This window comes from Leptodactylus fuscus, chromosome 7, assembly GCF_031893055.1.
Source record: "Leptodactylus fuscus isolate aLepFus1 chromosome 7, aLepFus1.hap2, whole genome shotgun sequence".
Lineage (NCBI taxonomy): Eukaryota > Metazoa > Chordata > Amphibia > Anura > Leptodactylidae > Leptodactylus > Leptodactylus fuscus.
In genome coordinates, this window is record NC_134271.1 from 885,516 (window position 1) to 903,844 (window position 18,329).

Genomic DNA, 18,329 nt, shown 5'->3' on the forward strand with positions numbered 1-18,329 from the left:
TACATTACTACGTTACCCTGTTGCTTAGTTACTACATTACTATGTTACTATGTTGCTTAGTTACTACATTACTATGTTACTCTGTTGCTTAGTTACTACATTACTATGTTGCTATGTTGCTTAGTTACTACATTACTATGTTGCTATGTTGCTTAGTTACTACATTACTATGTTGCTATGTTGCTTAGTTACTACATTACTACATTACTATGTTGCTTAGTTACTACATTACTACATTACTATGTTGCTTAGTTACTACATTACTATGTTACTATGTTGCTTAGTTACTACATTACTACATTACTATGTTGCTTAGTTACTACATTACTACATTACTATGTTGCTATGTTGCTTAGTTACTACATTACTATGTTACTATGTTGCTTAGTTACTACATTACTATGTTACTCTGTTGCTTAGTTACTACATTACTATGTTGCTATGTTGCTTAGTTACTACATTACTACGTTACTATGTTGCTTAGTTACTACATTACTATGTTATTATGTTGCTTAGTTACTACATTACTACGTTACTCTGTTGCTTAGTTACTACATTACTACGTTACTATGTTGCTTAGTTACTACATTACTACGTTACTATGTTGCTTAGTTACTACATTACTATGTTGCTTAGTTACTACATTACTACGTTGCTATGTTGCTTAGTTACTACATTACTATGTTATTATGTTGCTTAGTTACTACATTACTACGTTACTCTGTTGCTTAGTTACTACATTACTACATTACTATGTTGCTTAGTTACTACATTACTACGTTACTATGTTGCTTAGTTACTACATTACTATTTTACTATGTTGCTTAGTTACTACATTACTACGTTACTATGTTACTATGTTGCTTAGTTACTACATTACTATGTTACTAAGTTGCTTAGTTACTATGTTACTATGTTGCTTAGTTACTACATTACTACGTTACCCTGTTGCTTAGTTACTACATTACTACGTTGCTATGTTGCTTAGTTACTACATTACTATGTTACTATGTTGCTTAGTTACTACATTACTATGTTACTATGTTGCTTAGTTACTACATTACTATGTTACTATGTTGCTTAGTTACTACATTACTACGTTACTCTGTTGCTTAGTTACTACATTACTACATTACTATGTTGCTTAGTTACTACATTACTACATTACTATGTTGCTTAGTTACTACATTACTACGTTGCTATGTTGCTTAGTTACTACATTACTACATTACTATGTTGCTTAGTTACTACATTACTACATTACTCTGTTGCTTAGTTACTACATTACTATGTTACTCTGTTGCTTAGTTACTACATTACTACGTTACTCTGTTGCTTAGTTACTACATTACTACATTACTATGTTGCTTAGTTACTACATTACTACGTTACCCTGTTGCTTAGTTACTACATTACTATGTTACTATGTTGCTTAGTTACTACATTACTATGTTACTCTGTTGCTTAGTTACTACATTACTATGTTGCTATGTTGCTTAGTTACTACATTACTATGTTGCTATGTTGCTTAGTTACTACATTACTATGTTGCTATGTTGCTTAGTTACTACATTACTATGTTACTATGTTGCTTAGTTACTACATTACTATGTTGCTTAGTTACTACATTACTACATTACTATGTTGCTATGTTGCTTAGTTACTACATTACTATGTTATTATGTTGCTTAGTTACTACATTACTATGTTGCTTAGTTACTACATTGCTATGTTGCTATGTTGCTTAGTTACTACATTACTATGTTACTATGTTGCTTAGTTACTACATTACTACATTACTCTGTTGCTTAGTTACTACATTACTACGTTACTCTGTTGCTTAGTTACTACATTACTACGTTACTCTGTTGCTTAGTTACTACATTACTACATTACTATGTTGCTTAGTTACTACATTACTACGTTGCTATGTTGCTTAGTTACTACATTACTACGTTACCCTGTTGCTTAGTTACTACATTACTATGTTACTATGTTGCTTAGTTACTACATTACTATGTTACTCTGTTGCTTAGTTACTACATTACTATGTTGCTATGTTGCTTAGTTACTACATTACTATGTTGCTATGTTGCTTAGTTACTACATTACTACGTTACCCTGTTGCTTAGTTACTACATTACTACGTTGCTATGTTGCTTAGTTACTACATTACTATGTTACTATGTTGCTTAGTTACTACATTACTATGTTACTATGTTGCTTAGTTACTACATTACTATGTTACTATGTTGCTTAGTTACTACATTACTACGTTACCCTGTTGCTTAGTTACTACATTACTACGTTGCTATGTTGCTTAGTTACTACATTACTATGTTACTCTGTTGCTTAGTTACTACATTACTACATTACTATGTTGCTTAGTTACTACATTACTACGTTGCTATGTTGCTTAGTTACTACATTACTACGTTACCCTGTTGCTTAGTTACTACATTACTATGTTACTATGTTGCTTAGTTACTACATTACTATGTTACTCTGTTGCTTAGTTACTACGTTGCTATGTTGCTTAGTTACTATGTTACTCTGTTGCTTAGTTACTACATTACTACGTTACTATGTTGCTTAGTTACTACATTACTATGTTACTATGTTGCTTAGTTACTACATTACTACGTTACTCTGTTGCTTAGTTACTACATTACTACATTACTATGTTGCTTAGTTACTACATTACTACGTTACTATGTTACTATGTTGCTTAGTTACTACATTACTATGTTACTATGTTGCTTAGTTACTACATTACTACGTTACTATGTTACTATGTTGCTTAGTTACTACATTACTATGTTACTAAGTTGCTTAGTTACTATGTTACTATGTTGCTTAGTTACTACATTACTACGTTACCCTGTTGCTTAGTTACTACATTACTACGTTGCTATGTTGCTTAGTTACTACATTACTATGTTACTATGTTGCTTAGTTACTACATTACTATGTTACTATGTTGCTTAGTTACTACATTACTATGTTACTATGTTGCTTAGTTACTACATTACTACGTTACTCTGTTGCTTAGTTACTACATTACTATGTTGCTTAGTTACTACATTACTACATTACTATGTTGCTTAGTTACTACATTACTACGTTGCTATGTTGCTTAGTTACTACATTACTATGTTACTCTGTTGCTTAGTTACTACATTACTACATTACTATGTTGCTTAGTTACTACATTACTACATTACTCTGTTGCTTAGTTACTACATTACTATGTTACTCTGTTGCTTAGTTACTACATTACTATGTTACTATGTTGCTTAGTTACTACATTACTATGTTACTATGTTGCTTAGTTACTACATTACTATGTTACTCTGTTGCTTAGTTACTACATTACTACGTTGCTATGTTGCTTAGTTACTACGTTACTCTGTTGCTTAGTTACTGCATTACTATGTTACTCTGTTGCTTAGTTACTACGTTACTACGTTGCTATGTTGCTTAGTTACTATGTTACTCTGTTGCTTAGTTACTACGTTGCTATGTTGCTTAGTTACTATGTTACTCTGTTGCTTAGTTACTACGTTGCTATGTTGCTTAGTTACTATGTTACTCTGTTGCTTAGTTACTACGTTGCTATGTTGCTTAGTTACTATGTTACTCTGTTGCTTAGTTACTACATTACTACGTTACTATGTTGCTTAGTTACTACAGTATTACGTTTCTCTGTTGCTTAGTTACTACATTACTATGTTACTATGTTGCTTAGTTACTACATTACTATGTTATTATGTTGCTTAGTTACTACATTACTATGTTACTATGTTGCTTAGTTACTACATTACTACGTTACTCTGTTGCTTAGTTACTACATTACTACATTACTATGTTGCTTAGTTACTACATTACTACGTTACTCTGTTGCTTAGTTACTACATTACTACGTTACTATGTTGCTTAGTTACTACATTACTATGTTACTATGTTGCTTAGTTACTACATTACTATGTTACTATGTTGCTTAGTTACTACATTACTATGTTACTATGTTGCTTAGTTACTACATTACTACGTTGCTATGTTGCTTAGTTACTACATTACTATGTTACTCTGTTGCTTAGTTACTACATTACTACATTACTATGTTGCTTAGTTACTACATTACTACATTACTATGTTGCTTAGTTACTACATTACTATGTTACTATGTTGCTTAGTTTCTACATTACTATGTTACTCTGTTGCTTAGTTACTACATTACTATGTTACTATGTTGCTTAGTTACTACATTACTATGTTACTCTGTTGCTTAGTTACTACATTACTACGTTGCTATGTTGCTTAGTTACTACGTTACTCTGTTGCTTAGTTACTGCATTACTATGTTACTCTGTTGCTTAGTTACTACGTTACTACGTTGCTATGTTGCTTAGTTACTACGTTGCTATGTTGCTTAGTTACTACGTTACACTGTTGCTTAGTTACTTCATTACGTTGTGACTTTCTTATTCTCTCCCCTGATATATTTCTTTATCTATCACACGTTGTCACTCAGCTTTCCTGAAGAAGTTGGATCCTGCATACCAGGTGGAGAAGGGTCAGAAGATGAAGCTGGTTGTGGAAGTCGCAAACCCGGATGCAGAGGTGAAATGGCTGAAGAATGGCCAAGAGCTCCGTGTGAGCGGCAGGTGAGAGGAGGCGAAAAACCGGCGCGGGGAGACAGTGGTGGTAAGAGAAGTGATAATAGTCCAGGACACACGGGGGACACACGGGGGACACGGGACACAGGGGACACACAGGACCATCTACAGCACACCCCGAGAGGCTGCACAGCAATTCATGAGCAATAGGAAAAATGTGCCATAGAATCAATGACATTTGTATCTCAGTGCGGTTACAGCGTCCTCTAGTGGGACATTATTATACAGCACTACCAGGCACAGAGTACTACACATATTCATTCCGATCAAATTGTATCCGAAAATTTGAAAAATTCGCTCATCTCTAATCACCTAGATAGATAGATAGATAGATAGATAGATAGATAGATAGATAGGAGATAGATAGATAGGAGATAGATAGATAGATAGGAGATAGATAGATAGATAGATAGATAGATAGATAGATAGATAGATAGATAGATAGATAGGAGATAGATAGATAGGAGATAGATAGATAGATAGGAGATAGATAGATAGATAGATAGATAGATAGATAGATAGATAGATAGGAGATAGATAGATAGATAGATAGATAGATAGATAGGAGATAGATAGATAGATAGATAGATAGATAGATAGGAGATAGATAGATAGATAGATAAGAGATAGATAGATAGATAGATAAGAGATAGATAGATAGGAGATAGATAGATAGATAGATAGGAGATAGATAGATAGATAGATAGATAGATAGATAGATAGATAGATAGATAGATAGATAGGAGATAGATAGATAGATAGATAGATAGGAGATAGATAGATAGATAGATAGATAGATAGATAGATAGGAGATAGATAGATAGATAGATAGATAGATAGATAGGAGATAGATAGATAGATAGATAGATAGGAGATAGATAGATAGATAGATAGATAGATAGATAGATAGATAGGAGATAGATAGATAGATAGATAGATAGATAGATAGGAGATAGATAGATAGATAGATAGGAGATAGATAGATAGATAGATAGATAGATAGATAGATAGATAGGAGATAGATAGATAGATAGATAGATAGATAGATAGGAGATAGATAGATAGATAGATAGATAGATAGATAGATAGATAGGAGATAGATAGATAGATAGATAAGAGATAGATAGATAGATAGATAGATAAGAGATAGATAGATAGGAGATAGATAGATAGATAGATAGATAGGAGATAGATAGATAGATAGATAGATAGATAGGAGATAGATAGATAGATAGATAGATAGATAGATAGATAGATAGGAGATAGATAGATAGATAGATAGATAGATAGATAGATAGGAGATAGATAGATAGATAGATAGATAGATAGATAGGAGATAGATAGATAGATAGATAGATAGATAGATAGATAGGAGATAGATAGATAGATAGATAGATAGATAGATAGATAGGAGATAGATAGATAGATAGATAAGAGATAGATAGATAGATAGATAAGAGATAGATAGATAGGAGATAGATAGATAGATAGATAGATAGGAGATAGATAGATAGATAGATAGATAGATAGATAGGAGATAGATAGATAGATAGATAGATAGGAGATAGATAGATAGATAGATAGATAGATAGATAGATAGATAGGAGATAGATAGATAGATAGATAGATAGATAGGAGATAGATAGATAGATAGATAGATAGGAGATAGATAGATAGATAGATAGGAGATAGATAGATAGATAGATAGGAGATAGATAGATAGATAGATAGATAGATAGATAGATAGATAGGAGATAGATAGATAGATAGATAGATAGATAGATAGATAGGAGATAGATAGATAGATAGATAGGAGATAGATAGATAGATAGATAGATAGATAGATAGATAGGAGATAGATAGATAGATAGATAGATAGATAGATAGGAGATAGATAGATAGATAGATAGATAGATAGATAGATAGATAGATAGGAGATAGATAGATAGATAGATAGGAGATAGATAGATAGATAGATAGGAGATAGATAGATAGATAGATAGATAGATAGATAGATAGATAGATAGATAGGAGATAGATAGATAGATAGATAGATAGATAGGAGATAGATAGATAGATAGATAGGAGATAGATAGATAGATAGATAGATAGATAGATAGGAGATAGATAGATAGATAGATAGATAGATAGATAGATAGATAGGAGATAGATAGATAGATAGATAGATAGATAGATAGGAGATAGATAGATAGATAGATAAGAGATAGATAGATAGATAGATAAGAGATAGATAGATAGGAGATAGATAGATAGATAGATAGATAGGAGATAGATAGATAGATAGATAGATAGATAGGAGATAGATAGATAGATAGATAGATAGATAGATAGATAGATAGGAGATAGATAGATAGATAGATAGATAGATAGATAGATAGATAGGAGATAGATAGATAGATAGATAGATAGATAGATAGGAGATAGATAGATAGATAGATAGATAGATAGATAGATAGATAGATAGATAGATAGATAGGAGATAGATAGATAGATAGATAGATAGATAGGAGATAGATAGATAGATAGATAGATAGATAGATAGATAGATAGATAGGAGATAGATAGATAGATAGATAGATAGGAGATAGATAGATAGATAGATAGATAGATAGGAGATAGATAGATAGATAGATAGGAGATAGATAGATAGATAGATAGATAGATAGATAGATAGATAGATAGGAGATAGATAGATAGATAGGAGATAGATAGATAGATAGATAGATAGATAGATAGGAGATAGATAGATAGATAGGAGATAGATAGATAGATAGATAGATAGGAGATAGATAGATAGATAGATAGATAGATAGATAGGAGATAGATAGATAGATAGGAGATAGATAGATAGATAGATAGATAGGAGATAGATAGATAGATAGATAGATAGATAGATAGATAGATAGATAGATAGATAGGAGATAGATAGATAGATAGGAGATAGATAGATAGATAGATAGATAGATAGATAGATAGATAGGAGATAGATAGGAGATAGATAGATAGATAGATAGATAGATAGATAGATAGATAGGAGATAGATAGGAGATAGATAGATAGATAGATAGATAGGAGATAGATAGATAGATAGATAGATAGATAGATAGATAGATAGATAGATAGGAGATAGATAGATAGATAGATAGATAGATAGGAGATAGATAGATAGATAGATAGATAGATAGATAGATAGATAGGAGATAGATAGGAGATAGATAGATAGATAGATAGATAGGAGATAGATAGATAGATAGATAGATAGATAGATAGATAGATAGATAGGAGATAGATAGATAGATAGATAGATAGATAGGAGATAGATAGATAGATAGATAGATAGGAGATAGATAGGAGATAGATAGATAGATAGATAGATAGATAGATAGATAGATAGGAGATAGATAGGAGATAGATAGATAGATAGATAGATAGATAGATAGATAGATAGGAGATAGATAGATAGATAGATAGATAGGAGATAGATAGATAGATAGATAGATAGATAGATAGGAGATAGATAGATAGATAGATAGATAGGAGATAGATAGGAGATAGATAGATAGATAGATAGATAGATAGATAGATAGATAGGAGATAGATAGGAGATAGATAGATAGATAGATAGATAGATAGATAGGAGATAGATAGATAGATAGATAGATAGATAGATAGATAGGAGATAGATAGATAGATAGATAGATAGATAGATAGATAGATAGATAGGAGATAGATAGATAGATAGATAGATAGATAGATAGATAGATAGATCCTTATATACGTTCTCCAGAGTTTCTTGCATCAGATGACGTTTCTTTCTCTTCTTCTCCCCTTATTATGGGCTGGCGTCTTCCGGTGACTGATCCTTCAGCAAGTAAGTTCTCCGATATCTTCTAGAAGGTTTTGCTTTTAAGAATAACCCCGATGATCAGAGACTCGGCTCCTCCACAAGACGTCTTGTTCTCAGCAGGATTTTCTTATAGATTTAATAGGAAAAAGAAAAAAGCGGAGAATTTGCTGCGGAATAAAACATTTGGGTTCAGGGCGTTTTTTCTGCAGCGTTTTTCCAGTTTTTTTCCTCATAGAATGTTCTGGGGATCCGAGGCGGCGTCTGGAGGATCCGCCCCCTACCTGTCACCCCCTTGTCCTGAATCAGTCAGCGATCAGTCAGCGACTAGAGGAGGAGGGGCCGCCATGGCAGTGTCACACATCTGTAATATAACGTCACCCTAATGTCCGGGGTATCCATGACTAGAAGGCGCGGCCGCGGCGACCTGAGGGCGATCTGTGACTGTACAACAGGAGTCGCCACCAAAATCACCGTGTAACCCATAGCAACCAATCACAGCCCATAGCAACCAATCACAGAGCATAGCAACCAGTCACAGAGCATAGCAACCAATCACAGAGCATAGCAACCAGTCACAGAGCATAGCAACCAGTCACAGAGCATAGCAACCAATCACAGAGCATAGCAACCAGTCACAGAGCATAGCAACCAGTCACAGAGCATAGCAACCAATCACAGTGCATAGCAACCAATCACAGAGCATAGCAACCAGTCACAGAGCATAGCAACCAGTCACAGAGCATAGCAACCAATCACAGAGCATAGCAACCAGTCACAGAGCATAGCAACCAATCACAGCCCATAGCAACCAATCACAGCCCATAGCAACCAATCACAGCCCATAGCAACCAATCACAGAGCATAGCAACCAATCACAGAGCATAGCAACCAGTCACAGAGCATAGCAACCAGTCACAGAGCATAGCAACCAATCACAGAGCATAGCAACCAGTCACAGCCCATAGCAACCAGTCACAGCCCATAGCAACCAATCACAGCCCATAGCAACCAATCACAGCCCATAGCAACCAATCACAGAGCATAGCAACCAATCACAGAGCATAGCAACCAGTCACAGAGCATAGCAACCAATCACAGAGCATAGCAACCAATCACAGAGCATAGCAACCAGTCACAGAGCATAGCAACCAATCACAGAGCATAGCAACCAGTCACAGAGCATAGCAACCAGTCACAGAGCATAGCAACCAATCACAGCCCATAGCAACCAATCACAGCCCATAGCAACCAATCACAGCGCATAGCAACCAATCACAGAGCATAGCAACCAATCACAGCCCATAGCAACCAGTCACAGCCCATAGCAACCAGTCACAGCCCATAGCAACCAATCACAGCGCATAGCAACCACTCACAGCCCATAGCAACCAGTCACAGCCCATAGCAACCAATCACAGCGCATAGCAACCAGCCACAGCCCATAGCGACCAATCGCAGCGCATAGCAACCAATCACAGCCCATAGCAACCAATCACAGCGCATAGCAACTAATCACAGCCCATAGCAACCAGTCACAGCCCATAGCAACAAATCACAGCCCATAGCGACCAATCGCAGCGCATAGCAACCAATCACAGTGCATAGCAACCAATAACAGCGCATAGCAACCAATCAGATTCCAGCTTATATTCCAGAGGTCTTTTGTAAATGAAACAAGCTATCTCATGGGCTGTGACTGGTTGCTATGGGCTGTGACTGGTTGCTATGGGCTGTGACTGGTTGCTATGGGCTGTGACTGGTTGCTATGCACTGTGGCTGGTTGCTATGCGCTGTGGCTGGTTGCTATGGGCTGTGATTGGTTGCTATGGGCTGTGACTGGTTGCTATGGGCTGTGATTGGTTGCTATGCTCTGTGATTGGTTGCTATGGGCTGTGACTGGTTGCTATGGGCTGTGACTGGTTGCTATGGGCTGTGACTGGTTGCTATGCACTGTGATTGGTTGCTATGCACTGTGGCTGGTTGCTATGGGCTGTGACTGGTTGCTATGGGCTGTGGCTGGTTGCTATGCGCTGTGACTGGTTGCTATGGGCTGTGGCTGGTTGCTATGGGCTGTGACTGGTTGCTATGGGCTGTGGCTGGTTGCTACGGGCTGTGGCTGGTTGCTATGCGCTGTGGCTGGTTGCTATGGGCTGTGATTGGTTGCTATGGGCTGTGACTGGTTGCTATGGGCTGTGACTGGTTGCTATGGGCAGTGGCTGGTTGCTATGGGCTGTGACTGGTTGCTATGGGCTGTGACTGGTTGCTATGGGCTGTGACTGGTTGCTATGGGCAGTGGCTGGTTGCTATGGGCTGTGATTGGTTGCTATGGGCTGTGGCTGGTTGCTATGCGCTGTGACTGGTTGCTATGCTGTGTGACTGGTTGCTATGGGCTGTGGCTGGTTGCTATGCGCTGTGACTGGTTGCTATGGGCTGTGGCTGGTTGCTATGGGCTGTGGCTGGTTGCTATGCACTGTGACTGGTTGCTATGGGCTGTGGCTGGTTGCTATGGGCTGTGACTGGTTGCTATGCACTGTGATTGGTTGCTATGGGCTGTGGCTGGTTGCTATGGGCTGTGGCTGGTTGCTATGCACTGTGATTGGTTGCTATGGGCTGTGGCTGGTTGCTATGGGCTGTGGCTGGTTGCTATGCACTGTGATTGGTTGCTATGGGCTGTGGCTGGTTGCTATGGGCTGTGGCTGGTTGCTATGCACTGTGATTGGTTGCTATGGGCTGTGGCTGGTTGCTATGGGCTGTGACTGGTTGCTATGCACTGTGATTGGTTGCTATGGGCTGTGGCTGGTTGCTATGGGCTGTGGCTGGTTGCTATGCACTGTGGCTGGTTGCTATGGGCTGTGGCTGGTTGCTATGCACTGTGACTGGTTGCTATGGGCTGTGGCTGGTTGCTATGGGCTGTGACTGGTTGCTATGCACTGTGATTGGTTGCTATGGGCTGTGGCTGGTTGCTATGGGCTGTGGCTGGTTGCTATGCACTGTGATTGGTTGCTATGGGCTGTGGCTGGTTGCTATGGGCTGTGGCTGGTTGCTATGCACTGTGATTGGTTGCTATGGGCTGTGGCTGGTTGCTATGGGCTGTGGCTGGTTGCTATGCACTGTGGCTGGTTGCTATGGGCTGTGGCTGGTTGCTATGGGCTGTGGCTGGTTGCTATGGGCTGTGGCTGGTTGCTATGGGCTGTGGCTGGTTGCTATGCACTGTGATTGGTTGCTATGGGCTGTGGCTGGTTGCTATGGGCTGTGGCTGGTTGCTATGCACTGTGGCTGGTTGCTATGGGCTGTGGCTGGTTGCTGTGGGCTGTGGCTGGTTGCTATGGGCTGTGGCTGGTTGCTATGGGCTGTGGCTGGTTGCTATGGGCTGTGGCTGGTTGCTATGGGCTGTGGCTGGTTGCTATGGGCTGTGGCTGGTTGCTATGGGCTGTGGCTGGTTGCTATGGGCTGTGGCTGGTTGCTATGGGCTGTGGCTGGTTGCTATGGGCTGTGGCTGGTTGCTATGGGCTGTGGCTGGTTGCTATGGGCTGTGGCTGGTTGCTATGGGCATGTCTATAGATGATTTTGCCCCGGGTTCTGTTCCATCACATGCGCCAGATGAAGGGGTACAGGGGGGCACTCGCCGTCCTCTATAAGGCCCCGCCCACCACAGGCTGCCATCCAACCGCTGACTGGTTGCTATTGGCAACTCCTCCATCTTTCCTTTCACTAGAGTTACAAAATACATCATAAAATAATAATAATAATGAGTGAGACAGACTTGGCGGTCTGGAGAGGCCCTGGGGGGTGTAGCCGCGGCCATGCCCCTCCCCCGAAGCCTGAGGAAGCCCCAGAGACCTGGAGGTGGGGGGGGGGCCCTGGTATAGATCAGATTGGCCCCCGGTATCTGTAATGCAGGACACAATGAGTCTGCTGGATGGCGCTCGGCCTCCCCACAAGGAGGTCATAATGGTGGCCGGGCGCGGACAATGGCTGACAACCTGCTGACGACCTCCTGACGACCTTCTGACGACCTCCTGACGACCTTCTGACGACCTTCTGACAACCTCCTGACGACCTTCTGACGACCTCCTGACGACCTCCTGACGACCTCCTGACGACCTTCTGACGACCTTCTGACGACCTCCTGACGACCTTCTGACGACCTTCTGACAACCTCCTGACGACCTTCTGACGACCTCCTGACGACCTCCTGACGACCTCCTGACGACCTTCTGACGACCTTCTGCCTGACGCTTCTCAGGTACATCTTTGAGAGTATTGGGAATAAGCGGATTCTGACGATTAATAACTGCTCGCTGGCAGATGACGCCGCCTACACCTGCCTGATCGGCGAGGAGAAAAGCTTCACAGAACTCTTCGTAAAAGGTTTGTATCTGCAGAAACGTCTCCCGTATATTTCTATGTAACTGTTATCAGGAAAGGATTAGAAAATACCCCAAAATTATCATCACATCCGTCCATAGGTTGTACAGAGTATAAAGGTGAGCCGCAATACCAGGAACAGCCTGAGGGTAAGGGGGGCACTGTGATTGTAAGAGAGCGGCCGAGTCTATCTAATCCTATGCAATATAGTCAGCTGTTACTCACACAGAGGGGAGTATATAGAGGGGAGTATATAGAGGGGAGTATATAGAGGGGAGTATATAGAGGGGAGTATATAGAAGGGAGTATATAGAGGGGAGTGTATAGAAGGGAGTATATAGAGGGGAGTGTATAGAAGGGAGTATATAGAGGGGAGTGCATAGAGGGGAGTATATAGAGGGGAGTGTATAGAGGGGAGTATATAGAGGGGAGTATATAGAGGGGAGTATATAGAGAGGAGTATACAGAAGGGAGTATATAGAGAGGAGTATATAGAGAGGAGTATATAGAGAGGAGTATATAGAGAGGAGTATACAGAGGGGAATATATAGAGGGGAGTATAAGAGAGGAGTATACAGAGGGGAGTATACAGAGGGGAGTATATAGAGAGGAGTATATAGAGAGGAGTATATAGAGGGGAGTATATAGAGGGGAGTATAAGGGGGGGTATAAGAGGGGAGTATATAGAGAGGAGTATATAGAGGGGAGTATATAGAGGGGAGTATATAGAGGGGAGTATATAGAGGGGAGTATATAGAGGGGAGTATATAGAGAGGAGTATACAGAGGGGAGTATATAGAGAGGAGTATACAGAGGGGAGTATATAGAGGGGAGTATAAGAGAGGAGTATATAGAGGTGAGTGTATAGAGGGGAGTGTATAGAGGGGAGTATAAGAGGGGAGTATATAGAGGGGAGTATATAGAGAGGAGTATACAGAGGGGAGTATATAGAGGGGAGTATAAGAGAGGAGTATATAGAGGGGAGTATATAGAAGGGAGTATATAGAGGGGAGTGTATAGAAGGGAGTATATAGAGGGGAGTGTATAGAGGGGAGTGTATAGAGGGGAGTATATAGAGGGGAGTATATAGAGGGGAGTATAAGAGAGGAGTATATAGAGAGGAGTATAAGAGAGGAGTATATAGAGGGGAGTATATAGAGAGGAGTATATAGAGAGGAGTATATAGAGGGGAGTATATAGAGGGGAGTATAAGAGAGGAGTATATAGAGGGGAGTATATAGAGGGGAGTATATAAGGGGGAGTATATAGAGGGGAGTGTATAGAGGGGAGTATATAGAGGGGAGTATATAGAGGGGAGTATAAGAGAGGAGTATATAGAGGGGAGTATATAGAGGGGAGTGTATAGAGGGGAGTGTATAGAGGGGAGTATATAGAGGGGAGTATATAGAGGGGAGTATATAGAGGGGAGTATAAGAGAGGAGTATATAGAGGTGAGTGTATAGAGGGGAGTGTATAGAGGGGAGTATAAGAGGGGAGTATATAGAGGGGAGTTTATAGAGGGGAGTATATAGAGGGGAGTATATAGAGGGGAGTATATAGAGGGGAGTATACAGAGGGGAGTATACAGAGGGGAGTATATAGAGAGGAGTATATAGAGGGGAGTATATAGAGGGGAGTATATAGAGGGGAGTATATAGAGGGGAGTATATAGAGGGGAGTATATAGAGGGGAGTATACAGAGGGGAGTATATAGAGGGGAGTATATAGAGAGGAGTATATAGAGGGGAGTATATAGAGGGGAGTATATAGAAGGGAGTATATAGAGGGGAGTATATAGAGGGGAGTATATAGAAGGGAGTATATAGAGGGGAGTATATAGAGGGGAGTATATAGAGGGGAGTATATAGAGGGGAGTATATAGAGGGGAGTATATAGAAGGGAGTATATAGAGGGGAGTATATAGAGGGGAGTATATAGAAGGGAGTATATAGAGGGGAGTATATAGAAGGGAGTATATAGAGGGGAGTGTATAGAGGGGAGTATATAGAGGGGAGTATATAGAGGGGAGTATATAGAGGGGAGTATATAGAGGGGAGTATAAGAGAGGAGTATATAGAGGGGAGTATATAGAGGGGAGTATATAGAGGGGAGTATATAGAGAGGAGTATACAGAGGGGAGTATACAGAGGGGAGTATATAGAGGGGAGTATACAGAGGGGAGTATAAGAGAGGAGTATATAGAGGGGAGTGTATAGAGGGGAGTATAAGAGGGGAGTATATAGAGGGGAGTATATAGAGGGGAGTATATAGAGGGGAGTATATAGAGAGGAGTATACAGAGGGGAGTATATAGAGGGGAGTATATAGAGAGGAGTATACAGAGGGGAGTATATAGAGAGGAGTATATAGAGAGGAGTATATAGAGAGGAGTATATAGAGAGGAGTATACAGAGGGGAGTATATAGAGGGGAGTATAAGAGAGGAGTATACAGAGGGGAGTATACAGAGGGGAGTATATAGAGAGGAGTATATAGAGAGGAGTATATAGAGGGGAGTATATAGAGGGGAGTATATAGAGGGGAGTATAAGGGGGGGTATAAGAGGGGAGTATATAGAGAGGAGTATACAGAGGGGAGTATATAGAGGGGAGTATATAGAGGTGAGTATATAGAGGGGAGTATATAGAGGGGAGTATATAGAGGGGAGTATATAGAGGGGAGTATATAGAGAGGAGTATACAGAGGGGAGTATATAGAGAGGAGTATACAGAGGGGAGTATATAGAGGGGAGTATATAGAGGGGAGTATAAGAGGTGAGTGTATAGAGGGGAGTGTATAGAGGGGAGTGTATAGAGGGGAGTATAAGAGGGGAGTATATAGAGGGGAGTATATAGAGAGGAGTATACAGAGGGGAGTATATAGAGGGGAGTATAAGAGAGGAGTATATAGAGGGGAGTATATAGAAGGGAGTATATAGAGGGGAGTGTATAGAAGGGAGTATATAGAGGGGAGTATATAGAGGGGAGTGTATAGAGGGGAGTGTATAGAGGGGAGTATATAGAGGGGAGTATAAGAGAGGAGTATATAGAGAGGAGTATAAGAGAGGAGTATATAGAGGGGAGTATATAGAGAGGAGTATATAGAGAGGAGTATATAGAGGGGAGTATATAGAGGGGAGTATAAGAGAGGAGTATATAGAGGGGAGTATATAGAGGGGAGTATATAAGGGGGAGTATATAGAGGGGAGTGTATAGAGGGGAGTATATAGAGGGGAGTATATAGAGGGGAGTATAAGAGAGGAGTATATAGAGGGGAGTATATAGAGGGGAGTGTATAGAGGGGAGTGTATAGAGGGGAGTATATAGAGGGGAGTATATAGAGGGGAGTATATAGAGGGGAGTATAAGAGAGGAGTATATAGAGGGGAGTATATAGAGGGGAGTATATAGAGGGGAGTATATAGAGGGGAGTGTATAGAGGGGAGTATATAGAGGGGAGTATATAGAGGGGAGTATATAGAGGGGAGTATAAGAGAGGAGTATATAGAGGTGAGTATATAGAGGGGAGTGTATAGAGGGGAGTATAAGAGGGGAGTATATAGAGGGGAGTTTATAGAGGGGAGTATATAGAGGGGAGTATATAGAGGGGAGTATATAGAGGGGAGTATATAGAGGGGAGTATATAGAGGGGAGTATATAGAGGGGAGTATAAGAGAGGAGTATATAGAGGTGAGTATATAGAGGGGAGTGTATAGAGGGGAGTATAAGAGGGGAGTATATAGAGGGGAGTATATAGAGGGGAGTATACAGAGAGGAGTATACAGAGGGGAGTATATAGAGGGGAGTATATAGAGGGGAGTATATAGAGAGGAGTATATAGAGGGGAGTATATAGAGGGGAGTTTATAGAGGGGAGTATACAGAGAGGAGTATACAGAGGGGAGTATATAGAGGGGAGTATATAGAGGTGAGTATATAGAGGGGAGTGTATAGAGGGGAGTATATAGAGGGGAGTATATAGAGAGGAGTATACAGAGGGGAGTATACAGAGGGGAGTATATAGAGGGGAGTATATAGAGGGGAGTATATAGAGAGGAGTATATAGAGGGGAGTATATAGAGGGGAGTTTATAGAGGGGAGTATACAGAGAGGAGTATACAGAGGGGAGTATATAGAGGGGAGTATATAGAGGTGAGTATATAGAGGGGAGTATACAGAGAGGAGTATACAGAGGGGAGTATATAGAGAGGAGTATATAGAGGGGAGTATATAGAGGGGAGTATATAGAGGGGAGTATATAGAGAGGAGTATACAGAGGGGAGTATATAGAGGGGAGTATATAGAGGGGAGTATAAGAGAGGAGTATATAGAGGTGAGTGTATAGAGGGGAGTATAAGAGGGGAGTATATAGAGGGGAGTATATAGAGAGGAGTATATAGAGGTGAGTATATAGAGGTGAGTATATAGAGGGGAGTATATAGAGAGGAGTATACAGAGGGGAGTATATAGAGAGGAGTATATAGAGGGGAGTATATAGAGAGGAGTATACAGAGGGGAGTATAAGAGAGGAGTATATAGAGGTGAGTGTATAGAGGGGAGTATAAGAGGGGAGTATATAGAGGGGAGTATATAGAGGGGAGTATATAGAGGGGAGTATATAGAGGGGAGTATATAGAGGGGAGTATATAGAGAGGAGTATATAGAGGGGAGTATATAGAGAGGAGTATACAGAGGGGAGTATATAGAGAGGAGTATACAGAGGGGAGTATATAGAGAGGAGTATATAGAGGGGAGTATATAGAGAGGAGTATACAGAGGGGAGTATATAGAGGGGAGTATATAGAGAGGAGTATACAGAGGGGAGTATACAGAGGGGAGTATATAGAGAGGAGTATATAGAGAGGAGTATACAGAGGGGAGTATAAGAGAGGAGTGTATAGAGGGGAGTATAAGAGGGGAGTATATAGAGGGGAGTATATAGAGGGGAGTATATAGAGGGGAGTATATAGAGGGGAGTATATAGAGGGGAGTATATAGAGGGGAGTATATAGAGAGGAGTATACAGAGGGGAGTATATAGAGAGGAGTATACAGAGGGGAGTATATAGAGAGGAGTATATAGAGGGGAGTATATAGAGAGGAGTATACAGAGGGGAGTATATAGAGGGGAGTATATAGAGAGGAGTATACAGAGGGGAGTATATAGAGAGGAGTATACAGAGGGGAGTATAAGACAAATGGGGGTCTATTGATATCTGCTTTTTCCCAGTCAGCAGTTCCAGTACTTTTGCACTGTGACATGTTATTGGGGCTATTACTATTCGGACATGTTATTGCGGCACGATATTACTGGTTGTGGCCTTTTTCCAGCACTGAGGTGTCACGAGAGGCGATGTAGCAGCATCAAAATAGGTTGGATGGATACAATGTAACTTTTATTTAGTCTTCATAAGAAACAG

The 18,329-nt window shown here is 39.9% G+C and overlaps 1 protein-coding gene across 1 annotated transcript in view; it reads left to right on the forward strand.

Annotated features, from left to right (window-relative positions):
• Positions 1 to 18,329, forward strand: part of MYBPC3 (myosin binding protein C3) — a 112,711-nt gene that overhangs the window by 78,732 nt on the left and 15,650 nt on the right. The window contains exons 9-10 of the mRNA XM_075281833.1: positions 4,535 to 4,667; positions 12,794 to 12,918. Of these exons, the coding sequence (XP_075137934.1) occupies positions 4,535 to 4,667; positions 12,794 to 12,918 (258 nt within the window). The remainder of the gene's footprint in view (positions 1 to 4,534; positions 4,668 to 12,793; positions 12,919 to 18,329) is intronic.